The 23,209-nt window shown below is 35.8% G+C and overlaps 1 protein-coding gene across 2 annotated transcripts in view; it reads right to left on the bottom strand.

The window, feature by feature from the left end:
* Positions 1 to 23,209, bottom strand: part of COL13A1 (collagen type XIII alpha 1 chain) — a 215,102-nt gene that overhangs the window by 123,331 nt on the left and 68,562 nt on the right. Inside the window, exons 7-9 of one of the 2 annotated variants that reach the window (XM_082269398.1) lie at positions 21,871 to 21,897; positions 21,734 to 21,760; positions 1,563 to 1,679 (exon numbers count right to left, since the gene is read on the bottom strand). In XM_082269398.1, the coding sequence (XP_082125524.1) occupies positions 1,563 to 1,679; positions 21,734 to 21,760; positions 21,871 to 21,897 (171 nt within the window). Of the gene's footprint in view, positions 1 to 1,562; positions 1,680 to 5,084; positions 5,149 to 21,733; positions 21,761 to 21,870; positions 21,898 to 23,209 lie in introns of those variants that run through there. The other variant, XM_082269399.1, reaches the window with a different exon arrangement.

Here is a 23,209-nt window from a genome sequence, read left to right as displayed (position 1 = left end):
GCGATTTGCGATCGCAACTGGGGGTGTCGTTAACTTTCAATTGACACCCCCTGCGTATCGCATATGGCAGTGTGAACTGCCAGATGTGCGGATGCGATGCGGGAACACGCTGCATATTCGCAGCATTCCTGCATCGCAGAAGTGTGAACCGGCACTAAAGGGTTTGTAATTTCTTGTTTTTTTTTTTTTTTAAATAAAAATAACAAACATGCCTATACTTACCTGCTCTGTGTAATGGTTTTGCACAGAGCAGCCCCAATCCTAGAATGCATTAAGGTGAAAAACCTTGAGGTTTTTACAACCACTTTGAAAAGAAAACTAATGTTGCCATCACATCTAAGAATTGTTAGGCTGCAATACTATACAATAAATGTTTGCTTTTGACTTTAAAACCACTTTAAAGCACAATGTACTGTACCTAAATTTAAAATGATCTTTTAAACCAATAAATAAATTATTTAGTTTCCGCTTACTGTACGCATACAATTTTAGTGGACAGGGAGTCTCAGACATTTTCAGTCATAACCTTTTAAAGGTTATGCAAGCTTTTTTTGTGTTTTCTGATAATATAAGCAAAAGCAGAGATTTTAGAATATGTCTCACAACTACTCATTTTTTTTTTCTCCTGCGGTAAGCTTTGTCAATATATACCTCCAACTTTCTATCTGCCATTTACACCCATGGGCACCTGGATCTTTAGGTTAAACGTGCAAAGAAGCATCATTCATTGTGTCTCAATTTGTGTTACAAATGTGATTAAATAGAAATGTGGTTCTAAATCAATGTACAACCTGAATGGCTGTTTTTTTCATATGATTTGTTGAAGTTTTTCAAAGAAGATACCACAATATCGGAAACATCAAGTATCGTAATCGGGAACATGCAATGCACATTCGAGTAGTCCGAACAAACAATAAAAACAAAATTCAATATAAAAAACTAAGAGAGGAGTATTAAGGGCAGGAGGGAAGGGTGACAGATGACAAAAATAGTCTTATTACATAAACACTTATTAGATTATGTCTATTCTGCATATTAAGTATTAGGTGGGAGTCAATGACCAAACCTACCCTGCCATCCCAGATGGGAACAAACTGTGACAGAATAGAGGCCATCAAACACACCGTTATAAGGCATTCAGTTTTTAATGATTTTTGTTGAGCTTTTTGGGAAATACTTACATTGATGCAGAACAATGAAATTAAGAAAATTGCAACAGAAGAAACCAGGGATACGATGACCACCTCGACCATTATAAATTAACTAAATGGATGTTTTGGATTTTCTCTTTATAGATGGCTATGTCTGTTGGAATTGGGGAAATTGGTTTATATGCTCCATAAGGAAGCAACTGCTGTGCACAATTAAAAAAATAATAATAAAAAAAATTCCTGGCTAGTCTTGATGAATATATTGCATTTCACTGACATCAAAATGATAACATAATAGCACATTAGGACAGAAGTTATTACATTTTGAAAATGACCTTCACAAGTGTTGCTTGCACCAGTGTACAAATCAGTGAGCCTGGAGAAACTTATAGAAATTGATTTAAGACTTACAGGTGGGCCAGTAACCCCTGGCAATCCTGTATCTCCTGGAGGTCCAGCTGGTCCAGGTGGTCCAGGTGGGCCCGGTAGCCCTGGTAGACCTTGAATACCTGCCTGACCCTGTTCACCCTAATTTGAAGAAGAAAAAGAAGAAAAAAAATGAACTTATGTATATATCAGTGTTTTTTTTTTTTAGTGGTAGAACACATCTCATTCCGCAGCGGGCAACAGACACAAATACAAAACCAGAAAGCTTTACATCAGGTTAGTATGCTTCAAACATCAAGGGGTTTCCTATAACTCAGTTTTAAAATTGATAGTTTTAATTTTATATGTCTACGTTTCACATGGTATGCTGGTGCCTGCCAATCAATAACTAGCCGATCACCTAGATTATAATCAAGTGAAATCAAGGAGGTTCTAATGACACTGCATAGGAAATCCAGTACTGTACATATAGTTGATCTATCATATCAATATGTCTTCTTAATACATGTTCATATCTATGAACATAAGGAAAGGTCACAGCTATTTCAGACAGTGGTATTAGCTAAAGCACAAGCACTCTCTGATAGTGATCTAAAGAATTCTTACATCTCCCATTAAATCTCTCATAATTGCATAATCCTCTTTGTCCTACTTTTTGATTTGCGGTCCCTTTATACTGACAGAAGCCCCCCTCCCCTTCTCCTGCTGCTATAATGATGGTTTCTTAGAAGGATGACATTCCTTCTATAAATATTCTGCCCTAGCACTCAATGCGCCTGAATGATGTGCTGCCTTTAGAGCCAGGATTAAAAGGGCTGCCGCTATGGACAGTAACATAGTACAGTCAGTACACAACTACCATTGTTTATAGGAAAAAAGCTTAGAGTTGTAAGTGGAATCCAAATGTCTTTTTCTTTGGAAAACATAATTTATGTTGACTTGTTTTCCATATTTATAATGTTTTTTTTTCTCATTAGGGAATTCATTAAAATATAACTAAAGAAAAAATGTTGTTTTCGTTTTAGATTTAGTTTTGGATAGAGTGGAGAGGGATTAGAACAACTTTCAAGTTTTTATTGACATCTTTGCTCCTATTAGGGTGATGTACCCTCTCTACTTGTCCTGTGTATTGTTATCACCAAGAGCAAAAATGAAAGAAAATCCCACATTTTGCATTGTTACCAGAACAGGAAGAGAGAGGTAATTCTACAATAAGAACGTTAACTCTGGTGGCATCCAGGGTTCGAAGAGATTTCCCCGAATTTCCTGTTCAGGCTATGGAACAGGAAAGTAAGAAAAATCTAAACAATAAGATGCATATGGCAAACTGATAGGGGCTATAACACTTCCTCACTCTATCCAAAATGAAAAAAAGTTTGCTTTTTTTTTCTACTTTAACTAAAACTACACTATTGAGATAATAACATTTATAATAAAATTCATACTGAATGTTATACTCAGATGATGATAAGTTGCCAATTCCTATGCTAGAAAATTCAGCCATCCAAGTGTAACCTTAGGAACACTTATGTTATTCTAAATAAAACTTTCATGCACTAGTAATGCAGTATATTATCACCATCTTGTATTAAAAGACATCTCCATTCTTACAGGTCAACTTTCTTGGGTTGACAATAGAAATCTGGAGAACAGTGCACAAAAGGGGCAGACAAGGAGAAAACGAGGACCCTAGGAATCACATCCCCTCCATCTCTGCCTTAGTGCCTTCCCTTTCTTTGTCAGAATTGCTGCTATGCATGCCAGCCTGTAGGAATGGGTATGTCTTCTAAAGCAAATCAGCAGCAATACACTGCATTCTACAGTACACTGGGCTCTATTTAGAAAAACATTCATGTTTACAAAGTTATAGTTATATATTATAGTCTAAAATGTCAAATGTGTTTTATTGGTTATATTTATTTTGAAATTAATTCTAAAAAAAAAAAATGAAAAATAAAAAATGGAGTAGCATTATTAAATGGGGGTTGGCATTTAACCTGGGAATTAACCTTTGTTATTTCTTCTCTTCACAAATGTTATAGAAAAACTGCTAGAGTGAAACTTTATATTGATAAAAATCAATAGTCACATCAAGGGCTCAGGTTCAATAATATGACCCCAGAGGCCATGTTTACTGTGCTGCCATCATGACCCCATAGCTTTGTGGCCATGCAACTTTTAATAGCGTAATCTTATTAAATTTAATTTTTATTCTTAAAGCTTCACAAAAATATATGAAAATAAATGAAATGTAGGGAATCCCAACATCTCTCTGAATTTTTCTACTGACTTCATAAATCTGGATCAGTCTATTCTTGTAGATGATCTGAACCTTGAATATGCTTTGATCTGTAAGCATCAGCGGCTGCATCTATACTGTGTTGTTCTGTTTTCTGCAGAGCTGCAGAAGAGTATTAATGCATTTCAGTAATGTCGTGGTATTATTAGAAACCCATTACCAGCATACTGTGTTGGAATATTTCCAGCTGGGGTTGTGGTACACCAATACATTTCCTAGGTGACAAGGTAATCTGGAGGGCTGTTGGGTTACAGGCCTCACCATCATAACACATGGTCTTATCAGCAACAAAGGAGTTATGCATCATCTTGTGACTGTACTAATCCCTGGATATTGTCAGTCATTCAATGACATCACTTCTGGAATGTTTTTGGAATGGTATACAACTCACAGAAGGCATACACTAGGGAACAATATATCTAGAATAATTATTCTATTTATTATATCTTGTCAGCCTTTTTAATGGCACTTGTGGCATATAAAAAAAAAAACCCATATAAAAAGTCCAGAAACCAGAGAAAATAATATTTTCTCAACCTTGCTAAAGGAAATCTGATTGGCTGCTATAAGTTAATGCAATTTATACACTATCACTGCACTCTGTACTTTTTAGTAATATTAATATAGACTTTCCATGGTCTAGAAAAATTAGTAAAAAAGGCGTTGGTTGCTCATACCAATCAAACATAACAAAATGGCAGTTATGATATGAATGGCTGCTATGAGCAACAGACTGAGATATACAGTATATCTGTGTATATTTTATAATGTGATCTATAAATGTCTAGTTTTACTAACACTAGAACATTTTTCCTTTTTATGAAGAAGTACAACATCATATCAGACAGAGAACTACCTATAAAATATAACCTTTACCAATAACCAGGAAGGTTGTGGAAGACTGAACATTCTTTAATGTCTCCCTTTGCTTACGTAAACCTTTTACACAAATATTTTTGACTGCTGTGAATTATTATATCTTTTGCTAGTAGACTGTGTTAATCGGTAGGTAAAACCTTTGGGATTTCGACAGTTAGAAGCAAATTATTAGAATATGAGTTATAGCATTTGCACTTTATCATCATGCAGCTTATTAAGGATCATTGTTTTATCAAAACGAATTAAACAACATAGGCACCAAATGCAAAAAAAAAAAAAAAAGAAGCAAACTACTCAAGGCAATAAGAAACCCTTTGGAGGGTAGGACAGTGAATGAGCCAGAATGCCAAGCAAATAGAGTAGTGTACCTGGAAGATGCGCTTTCTTACGATCGCTGGCTGAACCGCCCGCACTGTATTAATCATAGCAGGCAACAGCTGAATGGTGACACAGGTCAGGAAAGTCCCAGTGCAAAGGTGTGATGATACAGTGCAAGGTAGGCCAGCAAAGTGTAGCAAGTCAGAAGATCGAACAAGATAAGAGAAGAAAGAACAGAAAAAGGGTAATAGAAAGTTTTACCGTGAAATAGCATAAAGAGGAGGATTCTGAACAATGATCCACAGGAGAACATTCAGGTACTGCCCTTTAACACCACGGCTTCTTTGGCTCAAAACATCCTTACATATTTCAGTTGATGGATACAATTAACAAAGTAATTTGCTTTGTGCATTCCAATGGTGGTAATATTTCTTAGATGCAAAGAAGCCAGCGTGGTTTTGTTTTGAGGTGAAACACAGCTCATTAAGTAGAAAGTATGGACAATCCATCATTTATTTAGTTTGTTGGTCAACCTAGTAATGTAAGAGTCAACCTCGTAACAGAACTTGCGTATCAAGAGCGTCAGAATAGAAAACTGTCTGTGTTGGCCATAGCAACCATTAAGATTCCAGGTGTAGTTTGTTTAATGTAGGATTAAAAGTGAATGAAAGAATTGCACTTTTAGACCCAATTGCATATTTATCATCAAATCTAACAATAGATAGAATGCTGTATCTACTCAAGTATCTTGAATTAAACAGTTTACGTTTGAAATAAAGAAAAATAAACCTAAATGTAAATAGATTTGGTGTGTCATAGCCCATAGAAACAAGTTTAATTTGAGCTTGGTATTGTTGAAATTTGATATTGATTGGTTGCCATGAAATAATACATAGCTCTGCTTTTTATGTTGTGCTATATGCCATATATATCCAATAGAGGTAGCATTTTAATTTATTAATATTTATAATTTTAAACATCTAAAAGGTTACAAATATAAAAATAGTCTTTCAAGTTTCTCCTATTTAACCCTTTCAGCACGGGATAACTTTGGAAGTAACAAGTACAATTCTGCAATCCCTGATGTAATGTAAAAGTAAATGTAATCTAACAGTTTTCTCATGGGGCACAGCCACAGAGGTGTTGCTGCCTGGAAGGCATAACGGAAATCCTTCAGTAAAATAGCAAACGATGTATGCCACAGAAGCTATATTGTCTGTTTATGCAGCAATTAAACAAACAGATGAGAATTTAATAAGTGTTTCATCTATCATTTTTAATTGACTTAACTGAACTGCTTGCATGTGTTTTATTATGAATTTTTATATCATATATTAAAGAGCTTATTACTCAAAAACGAATGTAAAAGTAAAACAGTTTTCTATGGCAACCAGTAATGATTTTTTTACCAGCACAAAAAAAAAATACAAAGGTTGTATGGCTGGTACGGGGATTGCACATTGATTCAATATGCATAAAATTTTGTAAAGCCTTCTGCTGTTTTTTTAGGCATTTTAGGTAAAATAGTTAGTCGTATTAAAGGTAAAGGTAAAAAGGCTGTTTACCTTGCAAGTGATTTTTCACTCTAAAGAGAGAAATTTTCACTTAGCTTATTGAAAGAAGTGAAGCTATGCTGATCTCCATCCTACAATCATGTGCAACCAAAAATACTTTTTTAAAATGTTCCTTGCACCTGTTTAGGTGTTATTTAAAAAGATAATTTTCACCATATTACTAAGCTAATGAAAAAATATCTTAAAAAAAGTGAACGGCCTACTTACTTTTAGTAAATTACCCTTTAGTGTCATATGCCATTTCCCAATTTCATAAAGGATTAGTTCACCCAAAATTTATTTGGTAGCTTTGGAAGATGCTGGAACTTAAGGCTGGGTTCACACTTTTGCATTGTATTAATGCAGGGTAAAATGCAATAAATGCTAGCCCAAGGATATATGTGGGTTACAATTCATTGTCTAAATGGTACCCCAATACACATACACTGTTCAAAAAATACACATGCGTTATAGCACACCACATTGAATGATGTAGATACTCGGTGCTTTGTGGTGCTCAGCATTGTAAAAAAAAGTGCAGGTGTGTTTTTTCATGCATTATGGGCTCATTCAAAATGTATGGGCTGCCCTAATGCAACATGACTCATAATGCACGCAAGGGTGGCAGTGGGCCCTTAACCCAACAAATTATTTCTTATATAAAGGATGTCTTGGGTAATTTGATGACTGGCAAAGCACTGTCACCTTAGTTGAGTGTGCAAAGAGAAGGTCAGTGTGTGCATTTGGGAAAGGGGGCATTAAAGCAACCCCTGCATAGGAAAAGCACAGGTTTGCTTTAAGTTTAGGTATTTAAGGCAAATAAGAAGGCATTACAACTATAACTGATATGTCACTTTTGATTGAATAGAACCTTACATTTTAGATCAAATGGGTTCAACATTATTTCTACTACAGGCTTGTCATTTTTTTTTTAACCATTATTTTTTTTTTTTTTTAGCTATTTGGCAACTCATATGCCACACTCTAAAATGGTAAATAACACAATTTGGCAGAAAAGACATAAAAAGCAAGGGAGATAAAAATTGGAGATGCTGCAAATGATAGCAATTGGAACCTGGAATCAGATTGGTTGTTAAAGAATGCAATATCAATGTTCTTTCCTTTTTCTTTATAAAGATTGACATTAGAGTTAAAGACTTCTGTGTTCCACCTCATTTTAAGAGATGTACCTTATGTTTCCAAGTAAAAAGGAAATGGAAAAATGATTTTTCTGCCATGTGATCGGAATGGAAGTAGAGTTTAAGTCCGTCTGTCATACAATGTCTGGCAACCTCATATTGCATTTTTTCCAAATATGCTTCTTGTTATACAACTCCTCTGACAATTCACAGGCCTTCTTGAAACAAAATGTCTTTAAATACTACGAAAGATTACTTCTATGAAGTGCCATTACGACTATATAATAATATATACATATAATTTAGAATTTAAAGCTGAAAAAATGCAATATACTGGCTCTTGTCCTGACTTTGCTGCAGACGTTGTTTAACAGATACCCACAAACCTTTAAAGTAAAAATCTGATTGGAGCGCAGAGCTGCATAAGTTGTACTTAAACATTCCTATTAAACAGCAGAAACACAGGGACATATAATGTCAGGAGGTTTTTTAACATCTAGACCCTAGACAAATTTAGTAGCTTTCTTCAGGTACAGATACTAACTAAACACTATATTTTCCATCTTAGCTTGTTTCAGATTGAGTTTTTGGACATCCCATAGATAATACACACACACCACAACTGCATCTGGAAAACAGGTTGAGTTTTACATTGACACTGCTTGATTGTAGCACATTCAGTAGGTTAATAGTTTAGCCTTGGGCCTCTGAGGCCATCCAGCTGCAGGCTGTCTGGCAAAGTCTATGCCAGTCTGCGGCTGGAAAGGCTGAATGCTCTACTGGGTGGTACCCTGTTGGTTCGAGGAAGAAGGCATGTTCCTGCTTTAGATGTATTTAGAGTATCTAATCGGATCCTGGACACAAAGATTTTTATTTACTCTAAACCCAATTAAACTATCCACACCTATTCAGGTAAACGCTCAATGTTAATGGCACCATTGAAAAATCATTGCATGCATTTGGAAGCATTTAGAAGGGTCCTCTAAATGCAAAAAAAATTGCAGATTTGACAGTGCCAGTGTGAATAAGGTCTAAACCTCTTCAAAATGCTACTTCAGCTGCCTAAATGTTCAATGATTGTCTTCTCTCGAGAGGGGGTGGGTTGACGAAACCATCTTAGACGGGAGAAGACAGTTAATTTTTGCTAGCAGCTATAGCATCCGCTAGTGATAATCGCAAGAGAATCTGCAGGCTGGTTGTACCCAAGTTGATTGATCAGTCAACTTGGTACATTCAGCCTGCCCATTAATGGTTTGAATCTCAGCTGGTTCCTGCTGAACCTGCCGAAATTTGAACCTTGTATGGCTGGCCTTACTCCCAGATGACACACCTAACATGGCCCTAGCATCTAATATCTCTTGTGTTAACTGATTAATTACTTTTCACAGAGATCCCAGTTTGTCACATTACAATATCTGCATATATCAGATTACAAAGCTTTACTCTGCTTTTAATTCCCTAAGAATGTAGACTTGTTAAAGGTCGATTATAACCATTTGTGTTTAACCACTTGCAGTCTGTAGATTATGTTCTCCTGCATCATACACTACTCTACTACTGAGGAAATGTTACCCTATTTGCTCTCTTTGACAGCAATTAGTTGACAATGTGTGCGCTTGTTTGGGCACACCGATCTGTCACTAGCCGCTCCAGTCCCCAGTAATGATCAGAAACCAATAAGAGTGATATCCAGTCTTGTTTTTACTATATCACATGGCATAGTGATCACAAGCAGACCAGAGGTTTATTTACAAAAAAAAAGCCTTTAGCCTTCAGATGCCTTTGATGCCTGAAGATAGAGGTCTGGCTCTGTTCAATACTGTATTTGGCAGGTACAATTACAATATTAACCTCCCTGGTGGTATGATTGTTTCCGATATTAGGTGCTGAAAGCGGTACCATTATTTTGCTAGTAATTCTTAAGGTCGAGCAGCCCAAACCAACTATTTACATATGATTTTTTTTTACTGTGCGTTCTTCTTTATAACATCTCGGGTATGAAACACAAAATCATAAATTATAATATAATAAATAGCTATAAAGAAGTTAAAGTATATATATATATATATATATATATATATATATATATATATATATATATACGTATACATTAATTATATATATATATATATAGATATAGATATACATGAATATCTATCTATCTATCTATCTATCTATCTATCTATCTATCTATCTATCTATCTATCTATCTATCTATCTATCTATCTATCTATCTATCTATCTATCTATCTATCTATCTATCTATCTATCTATCTATCTATCTATCTATCTATCTATTTATCTATCTACCTACCTATCTATCTATCTACATATATATATATATATATATATATATATATTATACGTATACATAAATTATAGATATATATATTATATATATATATATATATATATATATATATATATATATATAAGAGTACAGTATAAAAAAGTACAGTAAAACTGCAGGAAAGGGCACTGGGGGGCAAACTAATGTCAATTTATTTTATTTTGTAATGTAATCCAATAGGATTACAAATTTACAATATATCAGTGTGTTTGTGTGTTTTACTATTTGAATTTGCCGCCGGTTCCACCCCCCTGCGAGCGTTACGTCGCAGGAGACAGAAGCCGGGGGTCTACAGCATCGGGCGGAAGATCCGCAGGGACACATCGGGGGATCCCGGGGACAAGGTAAATACCCTCTACCAGGATCCAGCGATGCTCCCTGGCAGTACCCCGATTGTGGTTCGGGGTTACCGCTAATGACACTAAAATTTCACCCCGAGCCACACTCGGGAATACTGCTAAGGAGGTTAATAAAATGTTTTACATTTTTTTGTCTATTTGTCAGTCAGTAATAAAAAGAAAAAACAAGGTTTAATAAAAACAGTAAGTGATATTAGGGTGGATTCATTTAATTCATTTTTGGTGGATGTGATATTTAACATATTAAATAAAGTCTGTTTAAGTCTGTATTAACTAGTTTTCTAGGTATTCCCTACTGAATTAGATCCAAATTTCAAACAACAGTTCAGAACATATTAACTAAACTAAAATGGGATAAAAACTGTTATAGTTTCCCTTTAAAACCTAAGTTTACCTAAAAAAAAAATCATCACAAGGCATAATGCTTACCTTCAGTATACCTTTCCATCCAGCTACTCCATTCATAGAAGCTATAAGTACAGCTTCCATTACTGAAATAGGACCTGTGAGTGTAAAGGTCCACCCCCTCCATTCATAGATCATAGATCATGTTTCATTCATAAATACTATAGTAACAAGTTTCTATGAATAGAGCAGCTACCTGGAAAAAGCGGAGATAGTCAGGTACTCTTGATAAGTGCCTGTCCCAGCCCCCTAGTTCTATTACCCCCACCACACCTACACTAGAAGATAATGGGAGTCGGGGGGAGCATTAGAGGAGGAAGATTTTAGCAAAAAGAGGACATAGCAGCACAAGATACAAATTTCACTGAAAGGAATGTAATGTCCTCCCTTGTGCAGATTTTTTGTACTTTCTGGTCTAAGGTAAATTTAAGCTTTAAATGGATCTGTTCACCAAAAAGTAAAATTTGAGTCTTGCCTCAGAGCCTCCAGCAGTGAGATCCCTAAACCTGCGCAGTTATGCCTGACCACATGCTGTGTCCATTAAATGTGGAAAGGAAGTGTACAACTCCATGGCAGGTGTTGGCAGGGCCAGAGAGAAATCTTACCCTTGGAGTCTCTAAAAGATGTAAGATGCCAATAGTAGTTTAACCCACCAGTATACATCCATGAGTGAAATATACATCACTGGTAGATTAACCCTCTCGGATGAAGATCTCCATGTCTTTTTGGTGCAATTAAGGTACATCTGTGTTTAGGGTACATCTGTGTTATTTGTTCTAATAAATATTGTGCATAGCATGTGAATATTGTTCACTTAATGAGGGCCCTCAAATTATATATTAAACAGACAAGTTTCCCTAGCAATAAAATTATGGGTGGAACAAGGGCATACATAGTGGCGTTTATGTATTATTTTATTTGACAGCAATTTTCTCATCAAATCATTCAATTACAGTAACTTGCATTTATAATGCTAAAAATATTTTTTTTTTTACATGAAATAGTAATTTAATCATCGTAAGTTTGATTGTCTAATAAATCGGTATTGTATCTTAAGAATATTAATGTTATCACCTTGCAGTTAATGGCAGCCAAAATATAGCAATATTGTAAGACAGAAAACCCTTTAAAATAGAAATTACCATCAAAACTGTTTCTAAGACATGCATTCTGCATATTTAACTGATCCAAGTGATAAAACCAATAGTAGCCCCTGACAGGAAATCTAAACCAATTTATGGGACATTGCTCTGTTGCTTTGATTTATTGTAAAAGATTTAGGAATGCTCTGATGAGATTTTATTATATCTGGTGCAATGTATTTCTATATAGTGCCTTTTCTGCTTTATGTTTATATATTCTTAATATGCAGACAGATGGCTTTGAACAGATCTGTTCTTTCTCTTGTCCTCTAATCCTATTTTATGTTTATACCTCTTTTTTTCACCTTGAGGGTTCAGCTGCAGGCAGCAGCCCAGCTCTGTAATAAAACCCAGGACACTGCTTAAACAAGGATTTCTTTGGTCTTTCTTTTTCGGCATAACAATCCGGTGATGCCGTTTTTGCTAAATAAACACAGCTGACCCTTCTATTATTGTGCTGGTGCTGCAACATAAGTAGTGACAGTATATCACTGCACAATGCCTCATGTCACGAAGAGGATAAATAAAATCAGCTAGTCTTTATGTAGGAACTGCCATTATCATCACCACCATTGCCCTACAAATAATTATTTCTACTTGCATTTACAACTAGCAATGAACACGATTTTGATGATGGGAAGATGGATATCAGTGTGTTATTCATCTATGATTTACGCTATGATTGTGTCTTATTGCACAATCTTTTTAACATTTTTAGGACAACTGGTTCTTGTTTTGGTCTATGCACAGTTTGAATTCTAGCAGATATCTTTTAGACTGCAATTTTCCTGTATTTTAATTGATATTCGTGAAGACAGGCCTCTGCAGGGAATCATTTTCTAACAAATTTAAATAGCATTTTGATGAATATATCCCATTTTAGCACTTGATAGTGAATGCTAAGATCATTGTGTGTGTGCCTAAAATCTTTACTGAATTTTCATTAATTTTTGGAACATTCGGTCTGTGTATTGCCAGTATAGGTACAATCTTTACTGTACTGCATCAGCAAATCAAATTCCAACTTGCACTAGAGAATATTCCATGTTCTTTTAGATAAATTTTGGTTATTGTGGATCTAAGTATTTAAAGATCAGGTGTATTTGATCCCATGTATTGGATGAAAATCGGGAATGCATAGAAAAAAGGAAGAGATGAAAAACTTCGTTATGAGCATAATGTTTTACTATTAACATGATTTAGTGTATTACCGGATCAAATGCCTAGGAACACAGAAGCTCCCAGATTAAGGAATGTTTTCATTGAATTGAGAAGTTTGGTAAAATACATTTGACTTTGATCTCAAGTCACTAAGATGTACTGGTTTCCTAATCAAAATCTTAAATTATAATACAGCCCTCACATAGATGCGTACGCCTTATATTTTCCTAAATATATAACTGTTAATTTGTTGAAATCATTTGTTTCTGATTTATGTGTATTTTATCCCCGAAGCACTATTTTATCTCCAGCTCATCTCTTCAACAGACACCTTGTAGAACATCACCATTTTCCTCGGCCAGAAAATAGAGTTATTCCAAAGTGGAAGGCAAGTCAAAAACCTAACTAAGCCTAAATCTACTCTCATCCTCATTCTAAGCCTATTCTTTCTATGCTGGAAAAAGGAAAGATGCCTAAACTTACAAATTCTAAAGTCGCTCCAGTTTAGTCACATGAGCTCTCTGGCGCCGGCTACAGTGAAGAGGAGAGATCACCAACAACAGCTACAGAGCCTGGGCTGTGATGTCATCCATAGTCTTAATAGAGGACATCCATTGTTCACTGTCCCTTCTCTGCACTGAAGCCAGCTCTAGGGCCCGATCATGTAACCGGACCGGAGTGACTTCCAAATAGGTACTGTAAGCTGGGGAACAGGTAGCAGGTACAAAACTCCCTGGGATAAGCAGTCTCTCAGGTACAGATGCCAAATCCAGCGAGGTAGTGACAAAACAGTGTGGTGTTTATTTGTGCTATATACAAGTGCTTTCAAAAAACCAAGCAGGAACAATAAAACCTAGCTGTGTCTCGGCACTAACTATACAAAAAACAGGCCCTAACTAACAGGCTGAGCAAGCCTACATCTTGTCAGTTTCCCCATACACAGCTTGTTAGTTTTTACCAACCTTTTGCTCTCCCAGACAATAGTTGTCTGATTTCCCAGGATGAGAGCACTGGCTGTCTGTCTCAGGTGAGTTTAAATTAACCTGGGGGAGCGGACCAAGATCCATACTGGATCGTGGTTCAGAGATCCCTGAACCTGAATGAGAGGTGCCTGGGAGATGTATAAACCCCGAAACAGGACTTTTCTCTCTGGGACACTCTGCTACAGTACATATAGGCATATTTCCATTTACAGGTTATATAGAATAGGCCTAGAAAGGGGGTGGGAGTAGATTTAGGCTTAGTTAGGTTTGAACTTGCCCTTCTACTTTAAGGAATTCTATTGGGGTTTGTCTGTTAGTTTGTAACATGACAGGATCGAGGTGGATATATTGAAGTTTTCAGAGTAATATAGAGAGCAAAGGCTGACTAATGGATGGCATTAGTCATTACTTGTGCTGTTTATAGAATAACTTAACCAATAACATTTAAACATGTTTCCTTTTGATAATATATGTAAAATAATGTTTATATCAACTAGGCTGATCTGTAGGATAAAATCTATAGTGAACTGAAAACACCAATAAACATCAGCATATAATAAAAAAAAAACTGCATGGGTTATGCTTTATTAAACTGCTCACTTTTAATCCTGGCTGTCACTGGCAGACAGGGTCCCCTAGTAATGTTTGGGAACTGATCAAAATATTTCCTAAAGCTGGAGAGGGAAAAATCAAGCTCACTTATGCATAGAAATCAATCACTTTCCAGGTTTTATTGCCAAGGCTTAATTGAACAAGCTGAGGTTAGAAGTTGATTGGTTTCTATGCAGAAGTGAGCCTGATTTTGCACTCTCCAGCTTTAGTAAATCAACCCCAATGTGACCACTATGTTCATTTTGACACATGAAGATTGGTGGCTGTATTGCCAAAAATAAAGGCCTTCATCCAGCAGATGTTCACTGGGTGTAACTGTCAGAATCGACTGCAGTGTTAAAAAATAAAAATGTTTGTTTAAAGAAACTTTAAGAAAAAAAATTATAAAAAAGTGCACATTTGTCATTCTATAATATATATTTTTTCCCATAGTCTACCATGTTAAAGGATTATATGTTATTAAAGTATTTTTAAAAATGATTTAGGTATGCATATCAGTCATGCTGTCTAAATTTGGACTAGGCATCTAGGCATCAATGACCTCTGGTCACAAAAACATTCAAGTTTTTATATCAGCTGGTAACATGCTTAATCTATAAAACATTTGTTAAACTGGTTCTGCTTGAATAAATAGGGCTGGAAACTGCAAGCCCTCAAATCCCAACTCTGAGATACTTTAAAAACCCTTGCAGTGGGGCTGTGCCCACATTGCAACAACCTGTTTTGTCTAGGGAAGAGGAGAAGTGCTTTTACTTTATCTCCCACTCCCCTGGCGGTCAATGCACCCCACACTTAAGGGATGGACTGTCACTTCATGCTATGAACCCTGCATTGATCTTGTTGATGTCAGAAGAGTGGAGAGTGGGGTAAATCTTTTTTAACAAGTCCTCTAGACCTAAACGAGCATATACCCACCGTACAAGATCATTTTTAAGTTTCCTGGATTTAGGCTTTAAATTGGTCAATTGGTCTTACATGTTTATAAGTTAAAACTTGACTTGTACAATAGTGACATCTGTGGGACTGGATGAAATTGTATATATGAGTAATGTTTTTTTCTTTAGTGGACTTAAGCCGTGTGTAACATATGTAGCGTGATTGTACATGTATGAATACTTTTCTCTGAAGCAGTCAGTGGGATTGTATGATCAGAATCTTTATCTGTGTGGGGGTAACCTTACAATCATGTATTCATATTCACTATTGGAATGTGGTGTGTGTGTATAAACATTTCATCCAGATATATTATAATCAAACAACTGGATTATCAGATTGGATAGTGTGTGCCCGGCTTCATAGCCAGTCCAATAATCCTTCAGGACATTTGTAGTTCAAGGCTAACAGCCAAATCTTTATACCAAAACTCTGGGAGGCTTATGTGTGCTTGTTCCTTTCAACTGATAATGCTTTTCTTCCTGTTCCACCCTATAAACCATGTCATCAATTCTTAATGAAATGATTGGCATGTCATCTGGAAGCTGGCCAGAAAGATGGTCGTTACAACACTGTATATTTACACAGCAACAGCCTCTTATAACTTCAAACATGACATGTTCACACACATGACGTTACTATAGTGCTATAGTCCAACATTTCATAGAACCTTTATTTACGGCTATGGCTATTTTTGGCCAGAACATTTTGTGTATGTTTTTTTTTTTTTTTTTTCGCAACATAGCCTATTAACATTTTAAATTAGTCACTTTCCAGATTGCTGTCTTTAAGAATCATCTGCTAAGTAAAACAAAACCCAGAATATTGAATCATGTTTTTGGAAGGGAAAAAGCGGAACTAAGAAAAACAAACTGCAAGACCATATGCTGAACATCTTGAGCGTGTAACAATCTTGCAGGATACAGTATTAGTGAACCCCAAAAGAGGTCATATACACATCAGAAAAGGATAACGTTAGGTGCTTGGCTCCATCGTCTATATTCCGAAGCCAGTGCAAAGAGCAATAACGCATAACAACCAATCAGATTTCAGTTTAAGTAAAAATGAATCTTTATTGGTTGTTATGAATTACTGCAGTTACTTGATAAGTCTGTGAGGTTGATTTATTAAAAAAGTAGAGACTTTTCATTTATCAAAGTCAAATTGTGTTACAAACCAAGCAAATGCAGGGGAATTATAAGAAATTGTATTTTACTTTGCACCTGTTAGGCCCCTTTCACACATGCAAACCCTTTGTCTGTTTTTCATCCATACATTGATGGATGAAAAACGGACATCAATTCATTTCTATGGAAAAACAGATGTAAATGGATGATCATCCACATACATCCGCTTCTGTCAACGTCTGTTTTTTGGAAAGGATCAAAGCCCTATTTTTCTCTTGTTAATAAAACAAGACGGACGAAAAATGGATGTAAACAGACAAACAGTCCGTTTTTGCTTGAAAAAATGTCTCTGGGACTCAAGTGGTTAAGGGCTCTAGCTGGAGGGTGTAAAAAACGGATGAAAAACTGATGTAAACTTCATCCGTTTTTTTTTTCTTTTTTTAAAAAACGTGACTGAACTGATAAAACAAACAGTCTGCATGTGTGAAAGTGGCCTTTAGAATGAGTGAAGTGAAGGGAAGGAGGCTTCTTTGTATTCATTTTTCTAGGCAAACTTTCTCTAATGCCTCGTACACACGATCAGATAATCGGACGACTTATGGTTTGCATTTTGTTGCATGATACTAGTATCGAATTCAACAATGCGTACTAAACGTATGATTTTTTTTCGTACGATTCTGGAAAAGCTTCCTGGTTGTGTAGCTATGTATCGGATAGTGCAAGACAAAAACAACGGCAGCCAGGCTTTTTTTCGGGTTATTTTCGTGTTTCTGACCATGCGCGGTCTTTGTCTATCGATTTCTAGTGAATGCATACTGTACTGATTAAACGATTGTTGTTCGCTAGCCTATCATACAACAAAAGTTTTCATGTTAGTCCCTTTGGATTTTGTTGGATGAAATGTTGTGATCGCTTGTCAAAAGCTGTGTACTAACGATCAGATTATCGTGCGATCAATTCGAAAGCAATTTTTTTCGTATGCTTATCTGATCGCGTGTACGAGGCATAATCCTTTAGTAAATCAGCCTCTATATGTGTAGGTTGACTTTTATAGCCTTTAGGTTGAGTTCATTTTTTACAGTTCAAATAATTTCCTGATGTTGCTATGCCACCACAAATCACTGCACTTCTTTATTTATATTCCGTAAGGATTTCAACACCAGAGAGCAACTGCTTTCTCCATTCAGCAATGATTGCTCCATAAAGCTATATACAAATGTAAAGACTAATCACATATATTAGTGCATAACTTCACCCTAAGTCTGATTTCATTATAACACATCCAAACCCATAATAATTAGTCATGTTAAGTCTGGTTTTTACCCCTGTGGGTTGACTGTAACGAGATGTAAACTACAGTTTTAAGAAAATAAACACTTCAATTAAATGCTGTTGAAGCGTGCAGTGACTGAGAACAGTATACAGGTAAATAACAAGCAATATTTACCCTGTGGGAGTAATCCACACAAAGACCCTGAAATACAAAACAGAAGGGGAGGAATTTCTTTAAGATATCTTAAACAGTATTTTTTGTTATAATAACAAATGTTTTATAATTAATATGAGATCTTGATATCCAATTTGTATGTAATATCATTCGATTTAAATATAGTACAAAGGAACTCTTTGAACAAGCAGAAGCTGAGCAACACTCTTTGTTTATGTAAGGAACGCCACCATTGTGCACAGTGCTTTATAGAATGACAAGTTACACTAAGAGAAAAGGTGTGACAACAGCAAAAGGACATTGGTGCAATCTTTTAGGGAGCAATCTAAACAATGTAAACCAGAAAAATGCCTAATGGAGTTAGAAGGCCAACTGTAACTGATGTGCAGAGTATGGTGCCATTTTCTTTTTACTAAAAATATACTCAAAATGTCTATATCAGTTGGAGAAAGACTGATAACTAATATAGAAAGTTTGAAGCAGTTGTGTAAAAATGGGTAAAGTTTGAATCTGAAATAAATTATCGCCGACAATAACACCAAAATTAAAAGCAAATTTTAATGACAGATTGGGATTTTATTTTTGATTTTATATTAGCCTCTGATGTCAGATTAGAGATAAGCTGGTGATGCACAGCCTTTGTCATAGCCTTAAAATGAAACTGCAATCTGTATATTTTAAACATTGAAAAGGTTGGATTGTCTGTCAGTTTTTATTGCTGTCTGTGTTTCTATTTGAAACGTGGTTTTAATCCTAAAAAAATGCTCCAGTTCCTTTAAAGCATGATCTATAATATAGTGCTTTTGCAGTGTAATTTCTCCCATGCTATGCTGTAAAATACCTGGTTGATCCTACCTGTTCCTATGTCCCCTGTGTGTACTGACCACGGTAATCGTGGTTGCTGATCCATGATACCGTGCTCAGTTTACATCCCTCCGTCATCCCACTGTGTGTTCAGTTTCTCCCCCTCCCTGCCTACTTGTCAGTTCAGTAGTCTGTGTTGTGAGAGCCAATCTCTTACCCAACCCTTTCGCTCCTGGCGCTATTCTGCTGTAGGTGTAAAGTAATGTATATAAATCACTTCTATCCCCTCTGTTCTAAGAAGATAATAAGTGTAGTATGTCAGTTTTTTTTTAATTATAATTTTAAATACCTTTTTGCACAGTGCTGCTGTGTCTAGTGACCTCCTCCTGCTGGCTAGCATACGTCAGAGGGGAATCTCAGCCCCTCCCACTGATCGGGGAAGGAGAGTGGAAGGAGGTCACATGACCACACAGCGGTGCTGTGTAAGAAGGTATTTAGGATAATAAAATAAAATGATAGTTGTGCTAAATGTCATACAAAATATAAATAAATGTCAGTGACAGCTGTACTCCACATAGAAATATAAGTTATTAATAAATAATAAAAGTAATAATAAAGTGTATTTGCACTTTATTGGTTAGATAGCGCAACGCATTTGAATATATTATTTAGGATTATAATAAACAAAATGACATACTGTACCTATTATCTTCCTAAAACAGAGAGGATAGAAGTGATATATCAATGTGACAATCAATGTGAATTGCCTAGAGATGCACTTTAAGAACAGCACTGCACAGTGCATGTGTAGGTTGTCTAAAGAAGAAAATTCAAAGAATGGACTAAGGTGGTGGCATCCAGCTCCATGCTTGGGTACCAAATATACAATAACCTGATAGCTCATGTTATTGTGAAATTCTCTGGGTCTATACATACACACTATACTATAGAATATGTATTACTAGACACCCACACAGCAATCCTAAGGTTTTCCTGAATCATTTTTTGAACAGTTAAGGTCATTAGTGAAAAGGAAGACTGAAAAAATAATATTATTTCTCTGCTTTTGTAACCTGTCATTCCAAAGGAATATGTGTATGTTTGTTGAAGCCAGGAAGGATATTGTCTGTATTGTTCTTTGTAGAGTCTCAGTATACTTTCACCTCCTTGCTCTATCATTTGCCAAGCTGCAATCCACCCATTTTATCTTGAAATAAAACAGGATCAGATTTAAAAAGATCCTGTCATAGGAAATCCCTTCATTGTTTTCACTGAATGTAACATGTTCTCTGAATGGGGGAGAGGATGCGGTCATTTATCTGCCTCTCCCCAACTCACAGAAAATGCAAGGAGTGTTGTGAATGGAGGAGAGGACGGAAAGGGAGATAGGCAGCCGGCAGGACTTTCTCAATGTCCTTCAATTTTAGACCCAAGGAAGTTAACCTGTGCAGAGCTGTGAAGTTTTTCACTGTAAAAGAGGACCTGGCTTCACTGAAGGGAAGATTTGTACTGTAGGAGCAGTCAGCAGGACATGGGAGGCAAATAATTACAGGTAAGTTATGTGTCCAAGGGGGGGCAACCGTGTATGGGGCCTACAATTTGTGTAAGTATCATTGTGCATCTTTAAAAAATATTCTTCACCATGATTTGGATTTTTTCTCTTACTTTAATCTTAATATGTTAGAATATATAACAGCTGTGAAATTCATCACCTGTCCAAGGCATTGAACCATGAAGAATACAAATTATGAAACTGAAAGATAAAATCAGTAGTCCAACTATTTGAAAAACAATATTAAGTCTTTTTAAATTGTCTAGAAGTACTGACTTTTCAAATATTAACCCTTTATTTTTCAAGATAAACTACATTTGATAGACCAAAACATGTGTCTGGATAGCCGAACTCCAATGCAAATATTTATTGAAAAGAGGATAAAATACCACAGCATACAGAGGTATAGATCAAAGACAGCTGACAAATTTCACAATACTAACAGTGCTCAGTCATAGCTATGATTAACCACTGTTAGTAGTGTGAAACGCGTCAGCTGTCTTTGATCCGTACCTCTGTATGCTGTGGTATTTTATCCTCTTTTCAATAAATATTTGCATTAAAATGCAGCTGTCCAGACTCACGTTTTGGTCTATATGGCTTGCACATTGAGCCTGCACCCTGTACCTGTGCTCTTACTGTGGGATTTTTGAAGGCATTTCCACCTGGAGCAATATGTGGTTTCTACATTTGATAGACGTTGCATTTGCTTCTTTGATTCTAAAGTTTTAACTTTGCATTGGCAGTGTGTATGTCTCTTGAAGCACATGTGTTAAAGTGGAACTAAACCTTTCTATCCTTTACTACCAAGGGAGCTGCCATCTTAGCGTCTGTTTGATCTGCAGTTGCCACGCAGTTGGACATGTGATCAGTTCTGAATCTGATAGCAGCCAGTTGATGGCTTGAAAGTTCATTTGAAAGCACAAGCAACTGCGATAATTATTATTCATGGCATGTCTTGAATGTAACTAATTTGGGAGACATTTAAATCAGTAGGTGTAGTCCTGCTTTACATGGATTTATCGTTATTATCATCATCATCATCATATAATAAATGCTTACTGTTTCAGTATATATAATTATACATTTGTAATAGGAGATAAAAAATAGTACACAATGTAGCATTTCATACCTTTTCTCCTTTGGCACCTGCTGTTCCCTAAAATAAGGAAAATACATTATTTAGAAAAATTGTAGTATTCATACATTTAATTTGAAACAGACACAACAATACTTTCATTAGTGGAACACATAAGCATATATACTCACTGGATTTCCCTTTGGACCAGGAGGACCCTTAAAAAGAAAAACAGAATTGCTTTGTAGTAGACTGCTTTCATCAGTAATACATGCAGTATGATTCACATTATATAGTCATAATCAGGGCAACTGTAGAACAATAAATGCTCTGTATTAGTCAATGACATGCAATCCATACAATTCCCTGGAACCAATGGATTTCCTTTTAAACAATGCTAATTGTGCCCTTAAAATAAGGTTTACAAACAAATGTTACCCCTTTTTACAAAGCATAGAAATATGCATAATCCAAAAAACTAAAGTCTTTATTAATTCCAGCAATTAGGAAGGCTTTCTTTTTATTTATTTTAACTTTTAATGGGCTAATTAAGTGCCAAAAGGCCTGGCCGGTCAGTATGGAAAATATTTACACTCTGAAACAAATCAATCATGTATGGACGGAGGTCACAGGAAAAAGGCAATAATAGTCATTAATTTGGAAACCACAAACCAGCATATTCTGTCAAGTAATTATGTTTAATGTGCTAATAGGGGTCACTTTAGCACAAAGCCATAGATCGGACCCAATAGATTGATGCATTGTTCAAATGCAAATCTTTTTCTGAATCCACTATGCTCTCATTTGCAGAAATACCTCTATATAATTTAATCAGTATCTTACATGACAAAGGCAGATTTTACATACATATGGAATATTTCAAAGAGCTAAATAATTTCATATGAATGCAAGTCAGTACAAATTATACTCTATTTGAAGCTCATTCAAAAAATTACCTGCTTCTGTTCAGCAGCTATAAAAATATACATTTCCCAATTTGATTTAAAAGAGGGATATGGGAGCACTTATTATCGATAATTGGTTGATTTAACCTTCCTTTACTTTGCAGACATAACAACCTTGCCCTCCTGTCCCAGACTGCATATGTTGGGCTGTCTCCAAGATGCCAATCTAGTAACCAGGGGATATGCGAGTGGACCATACTACAATAAAAACAATCCATGCTGGCTTAAAAGAAATCCAAAACCTAACATTTATACAGAAAACAAATCGTGAAAGTAAAATACACATTTCATTCTTATTCTTACAAAAATGTTACTACAATGACATTTATGTTAAAAAAAAAGAAAAAACTCTTGTTCCTCCTAGGACAGCCTCATTTAGAAGTATAAGGACATGGCTGGGATGGTCAAACCATGATCTTTTCCTGCCAGCCAAAGCTGGGCTTTGTGGCAGGGCAGTGTACATCATAGGACTGGATGGACAAAAATACAAATTCTCGAGGCAAATTACTCTCGCCACTTATTTTTTCTATAGCTATTGAAACTCTGGCAATTGCAATATGATCTG

This window comes from Pelophylax lessonae (assembly GCF_965119305.1).
Source record: "Pelophylax lessonae genome assembly, chromosome: 9".
NCBI lineage: Eukaryota > Metazoa > Chordata > Amphibia > Anura > Ranidae > Pelophylax > Pelophylax lessonae.
Note: the sequence above shows the minus strand (reverse complement) of the source record. Positions and strands in the feature narration are given on the sequence as shown.